Source organism: Mastomys coucha, unplaced genomic scaffold (genome assembly GCF_008632895.1).
Source record: "Mastomys coucha isolate ucsf_1 unplaced genomic scaffold, UCSF_Mcou_1 pScaffold3, whole genome shotgun sequence".
Taxonomy (NCBI): domain Eukaryota; kingdom Metazoa; phylum Chordata; class Mammalia; order Rodentia; family Muridae; genus Mastomys; species Mastomys coucha.
Window position 1 is genome coordinate 12,231,343 of NW_022196909.1, and position 17,241 is coordinate 12,248,583.

At 44.2% G+C, this 17,241-nt stretch overlaps 1 protein-coding gene across 2 annotated transcripts in view; it reads right to left on the minus strand.

Annotated features, from left to right (window-relative positions):
- The window catches only part of Micu1 (mitochondrial calcium uptake 1), a 157,405-nt gene that overhangs the window by 120,806 nt on the left and 19,358 nt on the right, over nucleotides 1–17,241 (minus strand). For both annotated transcript variants that reach the window (XM_031348480.1, XM_031348479.1), the window contains exons 2-3: nucleotides 11,892–12,053; nucleotides 6,430–6,604 (exon numbers count right to left, since the gene is read on the minus strand). In XM_031348480.1, the coding sequence (XP_031204340.1) occupies nucleotides 6,430–6,604; nucleotides 11,892–12,052 (336 nt within the window). In that variant the 5' untranslated portion in view covers nucleotide 12,053. The remainder of the gene's footprint in view (nucleotides 1–6,429; nucleotides 6,605–11,891; nucleotides 12,054–17,241) is intronic.

A 17,241-nucleotide genomic window follows, 5' to 3' on the forward strand; every position in this document is an offset into this window, starting at 1 on the left:
TAGACAATTAAATTGGAAGGTGGCTTGTAAGAGAACAACAAAGAGTGAGACTGAATGCTTTGCTTGACATTTGTAACTTTTATACCAAGTTTGAAGAGGAGTTTATAAGTTACTCTTTCTCTGTGATGAATGCTTTTCCAAATTATCACAGCTAATGAATCAGATTCTTACCCTCACCTAATGTCTGTGCCACCCTCCAAGCAGAACCATTGTTCACTGAAACAGTTGGTGAATGACTTTATGGATAGACCATCTTAATACACACATTTCTTAAATGAATGTACCCTGTTCTCTCTGGGCTGAGAATAAAGACACTCAAGTCAAATAGCTTTGACCATAGCAAGAATTCTGTATCCAAAAATCGTGCCTACAATTCATTACTTGGCACAGCAGAACTATCAACTCTCAGCTTAGCTATGATGGAGGTAAAATCCTTTGGTGATGTGAGGGTCATTAAAGTTCACCCTTATTACAATAAAATCCAATGTCTAAAAATTGTTCTTATTTTGGGCTTATGCCACAGTAAGAGCCAAGATTTTAAGCTCTACTAAATACAAAATAAACAAACAAAAAGACTTTACATATTTATGTTCATTTAAGAAAATACTAGTAGTGATATATTATTTTGAAATATACAGTTAATATGTTTGAAGTTATTTAAAATTTATATTGAGAAAAACATAAGTATTTTCAGTATTGCTGTGGACAAGCATCTACATAAGACTGTTAAATTGATTGTTATTTCATATCAAACAACTTTTATAATACTAATTTTTATTGTTATAATATTTTATAAATTTTAAAGGATATGACAAAAAAAGATATTGTAGGTATTAAAGGGGGGGTCTCTGGGAGATGTTGGGGTATAAAAGGGAAGAATGTGATTTAATTCTATTTACTTAAAATATGTTTTTAAATGTTAACAAATATAGATAAATTGAAATCATGTAACTTTTCTCATCATAATGCAATAAAACTTAAATAAAAAAAAAGTGGAAAGCAGTAGAGAGCGGGGATGGGGGAGGTGTGGAACATTTAGGGTAAGAGGCTTTTGTAAACTAAAATCAGCTTTATTCAAGGTAGAAGAATAAGGTCAAAGTCAGGGGTTTCAAGCCTGAAGCTCAGCTTTCTGGACAGTTACAGATTCATTCAATCATACAGAAGGCTATTCATTTGACTACAATCTGAGTGTATACATTCTGCTAGAGTCTTGTTTGTTTTTTTGATGGAGGCAGGGTCCTATGCTATATCCCTGGTCAGCTTTGAACTCTGAGATCTGCCTCTCTGCGTGCCAGTATAAAGGCCTTCCTCATTACCCAGCAGCTGTACTGTTAACATGAACCAATGTCTCTGTGTGGTTACAGAGCTTTATTCTGAAGCAATAGGTCCAGGAAATAACAGATGTAGGAAAGCCCCACATGGGCAGAATTTAGTATGAATATGATGGCAGCTCAGTACACACATGCCGCCTTTTCTAGCTTAGCATTGTAGTCTGGAGACTTCCACCCTGGACTGCCTCTTCCTCCTTGTGACTCAGTGATTTCACCAAATCACTACAGCAGGAATTCAGGACACAGAATCCAAGAGAGCAAAGTCTGGGGCCAGTGACAGGCTACTCTGAGGGACTGGGGATGTTCAAAAATTTACTAAGGAAATTGTAATAATTTGTTGTCATTTATCGGTTTTTCTTAAGCATCTTTATGTTAAGACGTATCTTCCATAAAACTGCTGACTATAACTGGATGGAACACAAGGACTTTTTTTTTTTATGTGAAGTACACCAAGGGGCAGCCAGAAAGGATTTATAACCAAAGAGATAAGAGATGTTTTCTCTATGAAATATTCAAACTAATAAGTGAAAGAGTCCAGGTATGGTCAGGCCTGCCTCTAATCTCAGCACCTGGAGGTGGTGGCAGGAGGGTCGGAAACTCAAGGTCACCCTCAGCTGCACAGGGATTTAGAGCACCATCGCCACCAGTGTGGCTACAGGGACCACACCTAAGTCAGGATGGATACCTGGTCAAAGAAGGAAAAGGAAGGACAGGGATGGAAAAGAAATTATTATTATTATTATTATTATTATTACTATTACTATTACTATTATTATTATTTTGCAGTCCCAAAGGATGGAAAGATCTAGATTTTGACTATCCATAGCTAAAAGGAAAAATAATGGCTGGAGAGATGGCTCTGTGGTTAAGAGCAGTTCCTGCTCTTTCAGAGAGCCCAGGTTCCATTCCTGCCAAGTACATGCTAGCTTACAACTGTAGCTCAAGTTCCAGGGACCTGGTACTCTCTCGTGGCCTCCATAGGCACACTGCATACATGTGGTGCACAAACATACATGCAGACAGACATTCATACACATAGATGTAAATTTAAATAACATAAAAATAAATAAATGTAAAAAGGAGGAGGAAGAAGAGGAGGAAGAAGAGGAAGAAGAGGAGGAGGAGGAGGAGGAAGAGGAGGAAGAAGAGGAAGAGGAAGAGGAGGAGGAAGAGAGGGAAGAGGAGGAAGAGGAAGAAGAGGAGGAGGAGACAGGAATAGCACCATCGTCACCATTGTGGCTACAGGGACCACACCCAAGTCTGATCAAACCTCAGAGTCAAACCACCAACTCTCGAAATGACACAGAAACTGAAGGAGCTGAACGGCACTTAAAGTAAATGTCAACAGAGTCCAACCATAGGGAATTTTAAGGGTTAAATGGCCTTGTGTCTGTCTCCTGTGTATCAAGAGAACTGAAACATGTATCATTAGGTTGGAGGGAAATAGTTCTGATTACAGAGTTCATGCTTGGTCCTAAGTTCAGTCCTTAGCATCCAGATGGGGAATGGGTGGACTAACATTAAAACAGCAATACACTGTTGATTCAAGTGAGAGAAGTAGACGAGTTCACTCTCCCACTGCCTACGACAGGGAAAGGTGGCCAAGGGAAGGAAAGGCACCCTTGTCCTGCTGCTGCAGGATCCAAAGGCCAGGAACCGGGAAGTTCTTATTGGCCTGAACACGCATTTTCAAACGCTTCCATTCCAGCAGCAGCATATGGAACTCGGCCATATTACAAGCTGGAAAAGCCTAGTCATTAGGTAGTCCCTCTAGGCCCTACACTGCCAAATATCTACCCAGCTGTGTAAAATGGCTGAGAAGCAGACACTAGAAACACAGCAAGGGAAGCAGATCAACTGTTGGCCTAGCCTGAGAAGAGAGCCACCGGTGATATGAAGTCCCCACTAAGAGTCTGCTGCTGTCCTGAGTGGGGTGAAAACTGCTCCTGCCTAAGGGGATGGGGGAACTTCCCTCAGCCGCACATGAGCCCAGATGCTTCTGAGCCTGTTGACTTCTGCCTGCCTTGTGGCATAAGCGAGGGTTTCCCCAAGGCTTCCTTGGGGGAAAGGCCAGACTGGGACATCTGGTCCCAGCAAGACTTATACCATCCTCACCTTCACAGAGGTTAATGCAGAAGGCTAGAGTAACTAGACAGCTATCGGGACCAATTACAGTGACAGATAATGATGAGCTACACTGTCCCTGGGGAGGCAATGTCCTAGGTTCAAAATTAATGGCTTGCATTGCCAGTCTGAAAATGCAAAGTCTAAACAAGTATGCTGCTGAGTTTTCTAAACTTTCCCCAAAATGCAAGGAAGCAATTATGATAAAGATCTATGCTGTACTGGGGCATGGGATACATATAATCTCAGCATTCAGGAAGTGGAGGCAGGAGGCTCATTGAAAAAAAAGAGGCAAAAGTAAAACACGCATTAAAAAATCCAATCCGTTTGTGGCACCCTGCATATATATTTTGTTTTATAGAAAAGCAGTTTAAACAAAATCCAGACAACATATATGAAAAGCAGAAGTAAGGGCATGGATAAAAGCGATACGTGAGATTGTGGGCAAGTAAGAAAGAACTTCGTCATAGTAAAACGTAACTGCTCGGGGGATACGGCTGCGTCACATCACACCCAGGCGACACAAGAGAGCTCTTGGGAGGAATGGTCTCTTTTAAAAATGATGCAAACTCCTGAACACAGAAGAGTAGAGATGGTTGTTAAAAGCTTACAACTTAAAAAAATGTAGTTTATCACATAGTATTTCTCCAACTTCTCTCCTTTCTCTCTCTCTCTCTCTCTCTCTCTCTCTCTCTCTCTCTCTGTGCATGCATGCGGACGTGTGCATGTGTGTGTGCATGTGTGTGTTGGCTCTCTCCTTCCACCATTTGGGTTTAGGTTCCAGAGATCAAACTCAGGTCAGCAGGCTTGGCAGCAAGAGCCTTGACTCACAGAGCCAGGCCTAGTCACCGGCTTCTTCTTCTTCTTCTTCTTCTTCTTCTTCTTCTTCTTCTTCTTCTTTTAAAGAAGTGATTAGTAAAATTTTTGGTTTTATTTATAAGATCTCATTTATATTATTAGATATATTTGCATATATTTTGTAAGTTTTGCTTTTATAGACTGTATATTTTCTGATTTAAAAAAAACTAAAACACTAAAAAATAAAATTGGTATTAATAAATTGTGGCTATGATTATTAAGTTATAGGCAGAGCATCCCTGAAGAGAGGAAGGGGAAGGGGGAGGGAGGGAGAGAGGACGGGAAGGCAGCTCTTCCTCTGAGCCTAGAGAAGAATAAGAACTGCTCCTGACATAATTCAGTTAGATTTTATAGCATCAGGAGTTATAAATTAATAAATCACACTGGTAGCTTTAGTGTCACTGTGATACAGGAGGCCCTGTCATCTGCTATGGGGAAGGCGGGGCTATAAATGGAAGCAGGTTAACAAATGTTGACTTGATTTTGACTGTTTCCAAAGCAGAAGTATGTAAGTGGCAGCCCTGAGCTTTGAGGTTACAGAACTCAGCGGATTAGTGACACATAGCTCTTGTTCAGATTCATCCCAGTCACAAATGGATATGTGCATGCTTTCATCTAAAATGTTCCGGACTTCTCAAAGGAGTGACTCTTACAGACACACATGACATAGCACAGGAGAAATAACCTGACCTGCTGTAGCATCTGTATTTCTGTATTTCTGTAGCTCAAATCAACTAGGAATTTCAAGTTGTCTAAGAAACAACCCTTCTGAGTGTTATTGAGACAGAGCCCAGTGACTGACATCAAGAGCATTACTATAGCAAAGCTGAAATGTTCCTGAGGTAAAGCACCTGTGCCCCGAGCCGTGGTCATACTTTACGCTGTCCACAGCTATTTGCTTTCTGGGAATTGTATGTTCCCCCACAAATATTATTCTGCCTTACTTTTGGCTTTAATGGTTTGTTTTGACATAGCAAACCAGAAATATCATAAATTCAGTATATCTATGATAATGTTAAGCTTTAAGAAAACCCAAAGCAGAGTGTGGTTGGGCATGCCTTTGATCTTAGAACTCTGGAGGCTGAGGCAGGCATATCTCTGTGAGTTCAAGACCAGCCTGGTTTACAGAGTAATTTTTAGGACAGTCAGGATTACATAGAGAAACCCTGTCTTGAAAAACTAAACCAAACCAAACCAAACCCAACCCAACCCAACCCAACAAAAAAGGAAGGCCCAGAAAGCAAGGATCAGCTTACTATTTGAACTGAAAGGACAAAGAATGTGTTCCCCCTGAAGAAGAATGTGTTCCCCCTGAAGAAGAATGTGTTCCCCCTGAAAAACGACCCTCGACACTCTTCCTCCCTCTGACTCCACCTTGTATAGTAGTGGAGATGGAAACATTCGACCTGGAAGGGAAGCTCCTGAAGACAGAAGGTAAGCAACTCCAAATAGCTCCAGGAAGTCCCAGAAACTGACCAGATTCGCCGGGCCCCTCCCTCCCGAGAGTAAATAGTGAGACTGCCAAGAGTCGCTGTGCTGTCAAGACGAGCCACTGAAACTGCAAAGAAGCAGAGACCAGCCGACTAGCCTGAGGGAAACAAGACCAGGTAGGCTACCGGCCAGAGGTTTAGACTATCAGAGGTACACAGTAAGTTAATTCTCCAAATTGGTAAGCTGCCTGCAGGCTGTGTAATGTGCTTTTGAGAGCTGTAAGTGTGCTGGGTGGGCTCTGAGTCATTTCTACTCCTGGGAAAAACTCCTCACTCATGACTCTATATATCAGCCCAATAAAACACACTAGTTCACTAAGTTAACCTTTGGTGGGATCTGGACTTTAGTCTGTTGTGGGCTACTGTAGGCTGTGGGCTACTGTAGGCTGTGTGTGTGTGTGTGGTGTGTGTGTGTGTGTATGTGTGTGTGTGTGTGTGTGTGACTCCCCAGGAAAAGTCTGTCACACAACACTTCATACTCTGAGGTACCTTTGGCTTATACCAATAATAAAGAGGTGAGGCGCTCAGGAGGGACTGCGGCCCTTCTGAAACACAACTAGGAGATGGGCAGCGTGACTCCCCTCTAGGACACAATTCTGATTCACTAGCCAAACTCTGTTCCGTACTTTTCTGTCTCTGAATCCAGAACGCTTCTTCTTCTTCTCCTCAGGATAAGGCTCGGCCGCAGCATCTGCAGCCCTTCCTTCATGGCTGGACACTTCCCCGGTGTCTTTGTTTTTCTCTTTATCTCCCGTGTCAGTCTTCTTGCTGTTGACACATGGTGGAGATTCTGCATGGGCCCTGGCGGTACAGAGGAGAAGCCTAGGTTAAACACAAAGCTCCATAATGTTACAAGTACTCACAAACAGCGCAGCGGAGCACCAATCACATATGTCATGAATCCCACATGAAGAACCTCCTAAAACAGCCGAAAATACTCAGTACTTCCTTTGATACATGCATGCATGCACACGCGCGCACGTGCACACACACACACACATACACACACACACACACAGAGAGAGAGAGAGAGAGAGAGAGAGAGAGAGAGAGCAGAAGCAGCAGCCTGCTAGGTAAAATAAGTTAGGCACAAAGGGTGAATATTATACATGCATTTCTATGAGTTATCGAATTTAAAGCACAGAGCAAGATGAAGGATGCGGCATGGTTAGTTACAGGGTGTTAGGTTGTAACGGACTGAAGACGGGCAGTGGAGGGCACAGGAAGTTGCTCTTCACTGGGTTCCCATTTCATGGGAATATCAGCTTTTAATTGTTTTGAGATTTATTTACTTGTATGTGTATGAGTGTTTTCTTGAATGTATGTCTGTGCATTGCGCGCGTGTGTGTGTGTGTGTGTGTATGTGTGTGTGTGTGTGTGTATGTGTACACTTGTGCATGCATATGCGCAGTGTCAGCAGAGGTCAAAAGAAGGCACTGGATGCCCTGGGACTGGAGTTTTAGACCGTTGTTAGCAGCCATGTGGTTATTGTGAACTGAACTTGGGTCTGGATCTGCTCTCAGCCTCTGTCTCCTTAGCTCTGGGATACCATCTCATGCTTACTTTCCAATGAGAATATCATTTCATTCTTTTTAATAAGCACACCACTTCATTCTTATGAGAGGAGGAAGTTCCAGAGCCCTAATTTACAACAAGAACATATTTAATACAACTAAAATGTTTTTAAATGGTTAAAATGAGAAATGCTATGTACTGTTTACAGTAATAAAAATAGAAATAAAATAAAAGCAAGTAAAAACCAAGTAATAAAATCTCTCTCTGCCTCTGTGTATGTATATGTATGTGTGTACACATGTATGTATGTATGTACATGTATGTGTGTATGTGTGTGTGATAATGTGCTTAAAATGCAGAAGTGCAAGCATGCATGTGCCAGGCCAGTGTGTGCTGGTCAGAGGACAACCTCAGGTGTTGCTCTTCATCTTTCGCCTATTTGAACAGGGTCTCTTTGATATTTACGGCTATGAACATACTCCAGGCTAGCTGGTCCACAAGCTTCCAGGTATTCTCCGGTCTGTTTCTCATTTCCCTGGAAGATGGCAGATGCCTTCCACTTTTGGCTCTGTGTGAGCTCTTCACGCTCACATGACAAGCACACCACCCACTGACTCCCTAGACCCTCTGCCATTTTTATAAAGCCCACACTGTCAAATGTGCTGGGTGTGGTGCTTACACCTGCGCCTGCCAGAGCAGCCTGATCTACATAGCCAGTACCAGGCCAGCCTGGGCTACACGTGAGATCCATCTCAAAAATCCAAATCACAACAAATCCAAACACCCCACAGATGCTCCCCTAACAGTGTATCCTCATTTTTTAGGTTTGCCAGTACCTTTTACAAAGAAAACACAGAATGAATGTGTGTGACCGATGAAGGAGCACCCAGAGAGGGAGGGGGGTGAGGGAGGAAAAGAAGGAGGGACAGAATGAATGTGTGTGACCGATGAAGGAGCACCCAGAGAGGGAGGGGGGTGAGGGAGGGAGAGGAAAGTATGCTGCTGTTATTGTACTAGAATAATGGAAGAGCCTTTTCCTCAGATTCTTGTTTATTGAAAATAATATTTCAAACACTATCCTATTATTTTGTTTGGTTGGTTTTCTGAGACAAGGTCTCTCTACTTAGCCCTGGCTATCCTGGAACTCACTTTGTAGACTAGGTTGTCCTCCAACTCACAGAGATCCACCTGCCTTTAACTCCCAAGTGTTGGGATTAAAGGTGTGCAGCACCACACCCAGCTCAATGTAAACTGTTCTGATCTTGGTTTCCCTCCTTTATCTCCTCCCAGGTCCTCCCTGTCTCCTCCCAGGTCCTCCCTGTCTCCCACCTTCCAACTCTACACCTTTTTTGTCTCTTGCTTTAGAAAACAAACAGGCAAATAAAAAAAATCAAAACAAACAACAAAGAAAAAGCAGAGAAATAGAGACATAGACAGACAGACAGACAGGCACATACATATATAAAAGCACAAAATCGGAAATCATAACATATAAACGAAAGCTTGGGCAGGGACTTGGCCTTCAGTGTGGCTTGTGTAACCAATGAAACTCCCTTGGGGAAACTAATTTCCCTTTGTGAGCAGTTGTCAAGTGGAGATAGCTTCAGGGCTAAGTTTCTGAGACAGGGACCCTGCCTCAAGAGCAGACCCACAAGCAGATCAGACCTGTGATTTGTTTCAATTAGTTTCCTACAAGCACATTTTGAAACATTATTATGCTTAACTATCTTGTAGGATGTGGCTTCTCTTGATTTAGACCACCAAGGTTCTCACCATAGGTCTCCATGCATCCTGCTTGCCAGTCCCAAGCTTGTTTTTGTTTTTTTAAGTAAAGTCATGCTCAAGTAAAGACATACGGCATTAGCCTCCGACTTCACAACGTGGGCACTGCACAAAAGGCTTCAGTCACAAAGAAAGGCAAATTTAAGTAGGGCAGAAAGTAAAACGAGAAAGAAATGTGGGGCAACGAAAGGAATGAAGAGCACAGAGTGGAAGCCTCCAGGTAGATGCAAAAATCTCAGGATTTCTCAGGAGGACAACATGGCACCAACACTGATGCCACTAACACTGATACCACCAACCCCGATGTCACCAAGCTGGATGTCACCAACCCCGATGTCACCAACCCAGATGTCACCAACCTGAATGTTACCAACCCTGATGGTTTCAGTTTAGTTTATCAATACTCTTCAGTTCAAGCTCATAGTGTAAGGAAAGAACCAACTCTAGCCAGCTGTCCTATGACTGACACAGACAGACAGACAAAGACACACACACATACACACACCCCTCTAACAATTTCATACACTGTAGATAGTATATTCTCCCTACTCTCATGTCTGTTCTTATACCCCTCACACTGCTGTCAATCTCCCACTAGAGGTTTTTCCTTACATTCAAATCTTTTTGTTTTGTTTTGTTTTGGGACCTACTGAGTATAACCAGGGTCATCTGTGTGGTCTCGGGTTTAGAGGCACCCATCAGAGGCTGGTGGACTACCAGCAAGTATACAACTGAAGACAATGGCTGCCATTTTCATTTTTTGTTGTTTTGAGATAGGGTCAGTCTCTCTAGTCCTGGTTGTCCTGGAACTCCCTATGTAGAGATGGCTGGCCTCATCACAGAGATCCGCCTGCCTCTGTCTCCCGAGTGCTGAGATTGCGGTGTGCGCCGCCACCAGCTGGCTTGCGTCACCCTTCTGAGTCTGAGGAGGGATGCTTTCTACACTTTTTAAGTAGTTGAAAGTTATCAAAGTGATAATATTGAGTTCCCAGCACTCATGTCCGGGGGTCACAAGCACCTGTAACTCCAGCTCCAGGGGATCCAATGCCCTCTTCTGCCTCTGCAGATTCCCTCACACATGAACAGATACCCATACACAAATACACACACACACACACACACACACACACACACACACGCATAAACAGAAATCTTTTAAAAGGACTTAATTTTTAGCGGCAATTTAAATAGACAATTCACAAAAGAGGGCAAAGAAATGGCCACAAATTCTAGGAAGAGTCTTGGCATCGTCAGCTGTTCAGGAACAGAAAGTAAAGCCCAATGACCCGTGCAGTGTTCTGACCAGATAGTGCACAGCGAGTGGGGACAGGATCCCTGCCCAGCCAGACTGCGGCGGTGTGCTGCCAAGAACCCAGTGGAAAATGGTTTGGGTTTTATTTTGTTTCAAATAATATTTTTCATTTTATTACCCTTATTTATGTGTGGGGGAGGTACCCACCACAGTGAGTGTGGAGGTCAGAGAACAACTCTGGGAGAGTCATTCTCTCCCACCATGTAGGTCCCAGGGATCAAACTCGGCTCACCTTGTGGGTCCTAGAGATCAAACTCGGCTCACCTTGTGGGTCCTAGGGATCAAACTCGGCTCACCTTGTGGGTCCTAGGGATCAAAGTCAGCTCACCTTGTGGGTCCTAGGGATCAAAGTCAGCTCACCTTGTCCAGTGACAGGAGCCTATACCCTCTGAGCCATCTTGCAACCCTGGTTTGGCAGTTTTGAATCAAGTTTACACTTTTCTGGCAAATATATTCCTAGGTATTTAGTCAAAGGAAAGGACGACTTACATATGAATTTCAAGGTGGCTTTTATCAATAAGAACAAACAAGTAGAAGCCAGCCACTGGTAAATAGATAAACTATGCCACTCATATGAAAGAGCACTATTTGACTGTAAAAGAACTCCAACTTCTGATGCAGATGGATACAGGTTGTGGCAAAGTAATAACGATGTGTACTTGGCTGTGTCTTCGTTAACTTAGCCACAAGTTGTTTTAAAGACAGGCTGCCCTCAAAGTGTCAATGCTCCTGCCTCTGTAATCCCTAGGGCTGTGATTTGAGGCTATGCCACCAACCTGCCTCCAAGAAATAATTTTTTATGACCCCACTTACGTCATATTTCAGAAATATAAATCGATAGTGACAGAAATCAACTCACCAGTTGCTTGGAATTGTGGGTGACGTTAACTGGCGTGGAGGGCATTATGGGTTGGCAGAAGTGCTCTATTTCTTGATTTGGGGGTGTTTACGCAGCTATAGGCGTTTGTTAAGAATCATGGGACTATTTGCTTTACATGGGCACACCTTATTAGGTACTTATTCAGTAGAATTAATTTCTAAAATGGACTGCTTTGGAAAGCCAAGCATCAAGATAGCAACTGGAAGACAGGGTGGCCGAGACCAAAGACACACAGTATGGCAGAGACAGAAGAACTGAAGCCTGTGGCTCGCCACATTTTCTGTTTTCTCCAGGGAAGGGTCAACAGTGGGGAAGAAAATGACCAGGTGATACAAGAGTACGGGGATTAGTTTCCTGTGGCCACCAAAGTTTGAAGTTTCAGAAAACGTCCCTTTTCTAAAGCGACGCTTCACTGCGATGTGAACATGCGGCAGGGGCAGCAGGCAGAGCTTGATGAACTGTTTGCTCTCTGCTGTTAGATAGTCATGCAGGGCTATGACTATCTGATGATAAACCTTATTCCATAGACCAACATCGTCAATATCAAAGGATTCAGCCAAGAAATCCTGATGTAAAACCAAGCCAGAAATAACACTCACTTCTTCCATAGGAGACCGGTACTTGCAGTCACTGCAGATGCTCCCAGGAAGGCCACCAACATCAGTCTTCGCTTGGTCTGTGCGGGCTGGGACGCTCCATGGTACCAGCGAGAGCCCACAGCTAGTTCTGCCAACGCAGAAAGGGCATTAAGACGAAACATCCTGTGGACAAATGATAGAAATGTCACTTTTAGATGCTGCTGGTGGTGGTGGTGACGACAACGATGATGATGATGATGATGATGCCGACAACGGCAGCCACATCACCAAACGCTGATGAAATACTGTCAGACACCACACTGTTTTGCAGGTATTGGCCTCAGAACAACTTATGAAACAGAGCTGCTACTTAACTACTTATAAGCCAAAGGAATTGGTCAAATTAAATTAGAAGACAAACCATGCGCTAACAGAGAAATCCTGATATAATACGGTTAATTGTAACAGGGGAGTTAGCCACACCGATGTAAAGAGAAGGCAGCTCTAGGATGCAGCCACGCTCCCAGGGCTGATGGAGAGCACCCAAAAAGGCCAGGCCAGTCAAGGGTGATTCCCAGATCTTATGGAGAAGACAAAACTATGGAAACTTGGGAATTTTACCAAGGTATCATATCAGCAGAGTGCACTAGACAGCCATTCTGGGGGAACGCCGGGAAAGCCCCAGAACTTAGGGCAGCAGAGTCTGTTGATGAGGCACTCTTCTTGAATGTCCCACTGAGGTGTGAATGGCACAGAAGCAACAATGAGAGCACACAGAATCAGGAGGGGCAGCCCTCCCCCTGCACACCAGGCTCCTGGTGGGAAACGGGAAGTCTACAGGGAGAAAGCTTCCATGTCACAGGTGCAAGTGTGACTCACCAGAAAGTCCATGCGAGAAGGCAGTGGGGTCCAGAGCCTGAAGCTAGATGGAGCCACATTTTAGCTAGAAGTCTTGTTGCTGTTTTGTGTGTTAATGCTGAGATGCTTCCATTAAAGTAACTGAAGTTTAATCTAAATCTTCCTCACTCCCAGCCTTGGAAAGCGCCATCCCTACCAGATTCTTTTCATATCACTACAGAAAGAGATTCCTTTAATGTGGTGGTTCTCAATCTTCCCAGAGCTGCAGCCCTTTCATACAGTTACACTTGTGTGTGCTGATCCCAATCACAAAGTTATTTTCACTGCTACTTCATAACTGTGATTTTTGCAACTGTAATGAATCGTAATGTGAATATCTGATAGGCAGCCCCTGATAAAAGGTCATTAGAAAACCCTTTGAGTTGAGAACCGCTGCTTTAATGTTTTGTTTTGTATTGGGACCTCACCGAGATGGCAGCAAAAGTGGAGTCCCTGCCCTTCTCAATCACCAAAGCACAGGTTTCAAAGGCTGAGAAGCTGTGCTGAAATCCACAGAGCAGACCAGAGTGCACGGCATCGCCTACCTGGCAGTCGGGGCACCGCCTACCTGGCAGTCGGGACACCGGAAGCAGCCCACACACTGTCCAAAGGGTGCCCTCAAGAGAAATGAGTCTGGGCACTGTATACTACCGAGTTCCCCTAAGGAACAGAGAAGACAGCACATCCATGTTCCCTACAGATGTCACGGACACCTGACATGGCTGTGAAGAAGCCCTTGTGACACTGCTGTGGCCAATGTCACCCTGATGAGCTCTGGTGGGGAGGAGGCCTGTGTCCCTCCTGACTATGATTCCGGCTGGGTTCGGCTGACTAATTCTAAATAGATGTTTTGTTCATCATAAGACAGACACATTTATATTTGTTCATATTACTGCTCAACAGGTACTCAACTTCACACCCTGCATCCCAGAGGCGAGCTTCACTTTCCTAATCTTTTAATTTGGGGTGTGCATCTCGCCATGTTCCTCACGCTGACCAATGGACCGCAGATGAGTTCTGCAGAGTCCCTTTAGGTCATGCTGCTGTGAGTCTTCCTCTGCTTCACTCAGAAATCATCCCAGAAGTAGACACTGGCCCTTCCACCTGGCTTCCACAAGAAATGTCTGAACAAACCACTGTCCGCTCCAGCTGAACCAGCTGAGCACAGCACACCTTCAGAATACCGGGGGCTCTTCACTGCCTCAGCCGAGGGCTAATTCAACATCCAAGAGTGACTGAGGCACTTTCACTGAAAATGACCTGACTAAATCCATGCTGCCCAGCCATGCAAGTCATCTGAGAGACGACCAATAGTTTAGGTTCTAAGGAAGCAAGACATACTTGAAATGTTCTTTTACATTTTTATTACATGCTTATGCATTTGTGTGTGTAAGTGTGTGTGTGTGTATGTGTGTGTACGTGTATCTGCATGCATACATGCACAGATACCATGGCATGTGGGTAGAAGGCAGAGGAAAACTGACAGAAGTCAGTTCTCCTCTACATCCATGTGTATTTCAGATATTGAACTCTAGCGGTCAGGCTTGGTGGCAAGGGCCTGTAACAGCTAAGCCATCTTGCCGGCTCCTTGAAACATTTTAAAAGTAATATTTCTAAAATGCTATCTAGAGAAGTAGAAACAAATTGTAAATGGGCCTGGGTGGGGGCCTCCACGGTACTTTACAAACACAAAGATCCCATCAGTTCCCAGAGCCCACGTTGATCTTTGGAAGCCTAGCATACTGGTGCACACCTTTAATCCCAGCACTTGGTAGGCAGAGGCAGGTGGATTTCTGAGTTCGAGGCCAGCCTGGTCTACACAGTGAGCTCCAGGCCAGCCAGGGCTACACAGAGAAACCCTGTCTCGAAACAACAACTAAAATCCAACAACACAAATCAGAACAGGCAGACAGATCACTGGGCAGCTTTGACAAACTCTAGGCCAGGGAAACTCTGTCTCAAAAACAAAACAAAACAAAACAAGAACAACAAAACCCCATAACAATAACAACAAAAAATCCACAGCCAGATGGTAGATGGTGTCTAAAGAACATGGCCAAGGCTGAGGCTGGCCTCTGGCCTCCACACACAGGCACGAACACAGCAACAAAGACAAGAAATGGCAGAGGCCACTCAGTCAGCTTCTATCTTTCTTCATTTTCAGCCTCAGATCAGCTCAAAATTCTGATGGAAGGACAGAGAGTCAGGGACATTCCCAAACCTTAGGTCTTTTTAGACACTTCCATCAAGAGAATTAATGGAGAATGATTTTTTTTTCCCTCTCAACAATGACCTGGAGGCCACAGTTGGTCTTTCTTCTCTTTCTCCAGGCAGATGTATGTGGAGAAGGCAGAGCCCTTAACCTTTGCTAAGGTATGCACTGGAGTTACTCACTTCTCCCTCTGCTGTCTCCACCCTGCAGGCTCCAGATCCCCAACGCATAGCACACTGCTTTGTGATTTAAATTACCCTGGACTTGGCGTGCAGCTACCCAGGGCAATCTATTGACCCACAGATCTGCTTCCGGACTCAGTTCTGAGTTCCTCCAAATGTTTTTTTTTTTGTTTCCCCACTTTTGTAGACACACAGTTGGTAGTTAGGCGTAGACTATTTATTGCCACATGAGAAACATCTGTATAGTACTAATTACACAGATCCTAATACTTATGTATATTAACTCCTAATAGCCACTGTAATATTTACTCCTAGTGTTTATGTATATTAACAACCTCTCATTTACTAAAATAACTGCATTTGGCTATGGGGACTCAGGTCAGATTCAGTCACTGGCCTGGTACTGTCTCTCCGCTGGGACTGAGGGAAGGTCCCTGGCCAGGTCCACTTTCAACGCTGTCCGTGTAGACAGAATTCTGTGATGTAAGCTTTAGCAACACAATTCCAGCAACCTCCTTCCCCACCAGAGCTCATCTCCCATTTCTGCACATATGCTAATAAATCCAACAGAGAGGCCGACCCTTATATTTTCCTCCTACCTGATAACTTCTGAGTCTTTTTTTTTTTTTTTGATTCATCTTTAAATGACCATTTCCCAGATGTACGCACGTGTAGATATGAATAGCTTTGCTTCTGGCAGCAGCAGCAAGGAGCACAAAGAACACACATGTCTGGAGAGACTGTGGTCATGACCAGAAGAAAAGGGCCCCGGGGGATTCGCAAGGTGATAAAAAGGAGCAGAGCCAGCACACAAGCTGGAGAGCTGCTCTGACAAGATTGGAGACTAGGTCAGCTACATTCAATTGAGAAGATCTTTGAGTGCCAAACTGAGAGTTTTTATCACACACACACACACACACACAAAGAGAGAGAGAGAGAGAGAGAGAGACAGAGACACAGAGAGACAGAGACAGAGACAGAGACAGAGAGAGCGAGATTGATTTAATCTCTTGTGATAAGAAAGCAAGCAAGCAGCCCTGGAGAACGAGGAGGGGCAATGAGAGGCTCAGGGTAGAGGCCACAGCACAAGCCTGACAGAACCCACCTTCAACAAGCCAGAAACAGTGGTGCACACCTGAAATCCCAGCACTCCTCCTTCAAAACAGGAGGTACAGGCAACGGAACCCTTGGTTTTAGCAGAGGGTCGAATTTAACCTTAAAGTCTTTGAAATGAACTCATGTTTCCCATATATAGATGACAGACACATGTTAATAAGCTGCCATTTTATTTTCTCTCCTTCACTAATCTGTTTTTCGTCCCAATGAACCCAACTGAAGACCTCAGAGAAGCTAAAGGAACAACAGCTTTCCTCCCCGTGCATGCCTTTTAAAAGGTAGTCAGCTGAAGACATTAAGTTGTGTGTACAGCTCATTATGCTTTTAGTAGCGTTAAGCACCCAAGTCCACAAGCATGATCTGGATCCAGGTACACAGTCTTCCAAGAGAGCTGAAATACCTTTGTCTCACAGAATGCCTGTCACTGTTGTTGAGAGGGGATTGCACTACAGTGCCCGGGCTGGCCTCAAACTCCTGGACTCAAGCAATGCTCTTGCCGCAGGCTTTCTGAGTAGCTGGAACCGTAGCCACTGTTGCACAGACTAGCAGAGCATCTTGAAGGCAAATCTCAGTTAACAGGAGGACAGCCTCCAGGGAACGGTTCTAAAAGGCAAACTGGAAAGGAATGAATTACAGGCGAGGGAAAAGAATCTCTCTCTCTAGATCTTTTCTTTTTATTGGATCTCTAAAATATTACTATATAGACATATTCTGTTATATTTTAAACTTAAAGGATTTAAAAAAAAAAATCCTTCCCTGGTCTGGCAAGCTGGCACACCAAGTGTCTGCTCCTCAGATCCCATACAGGGCAGAAAGCCACCTCCCCAAAGCTGTCATCGGACCATATGCACGATGTGGCACTAGCCTGCACACGTTACTGTCCTCACTTAATCCCCTATCCTCCTGTTACTGCCTCACTACTCTGTGCTTACTCAGTGGCATCTTATCTCAGTTGTCTCTGCTT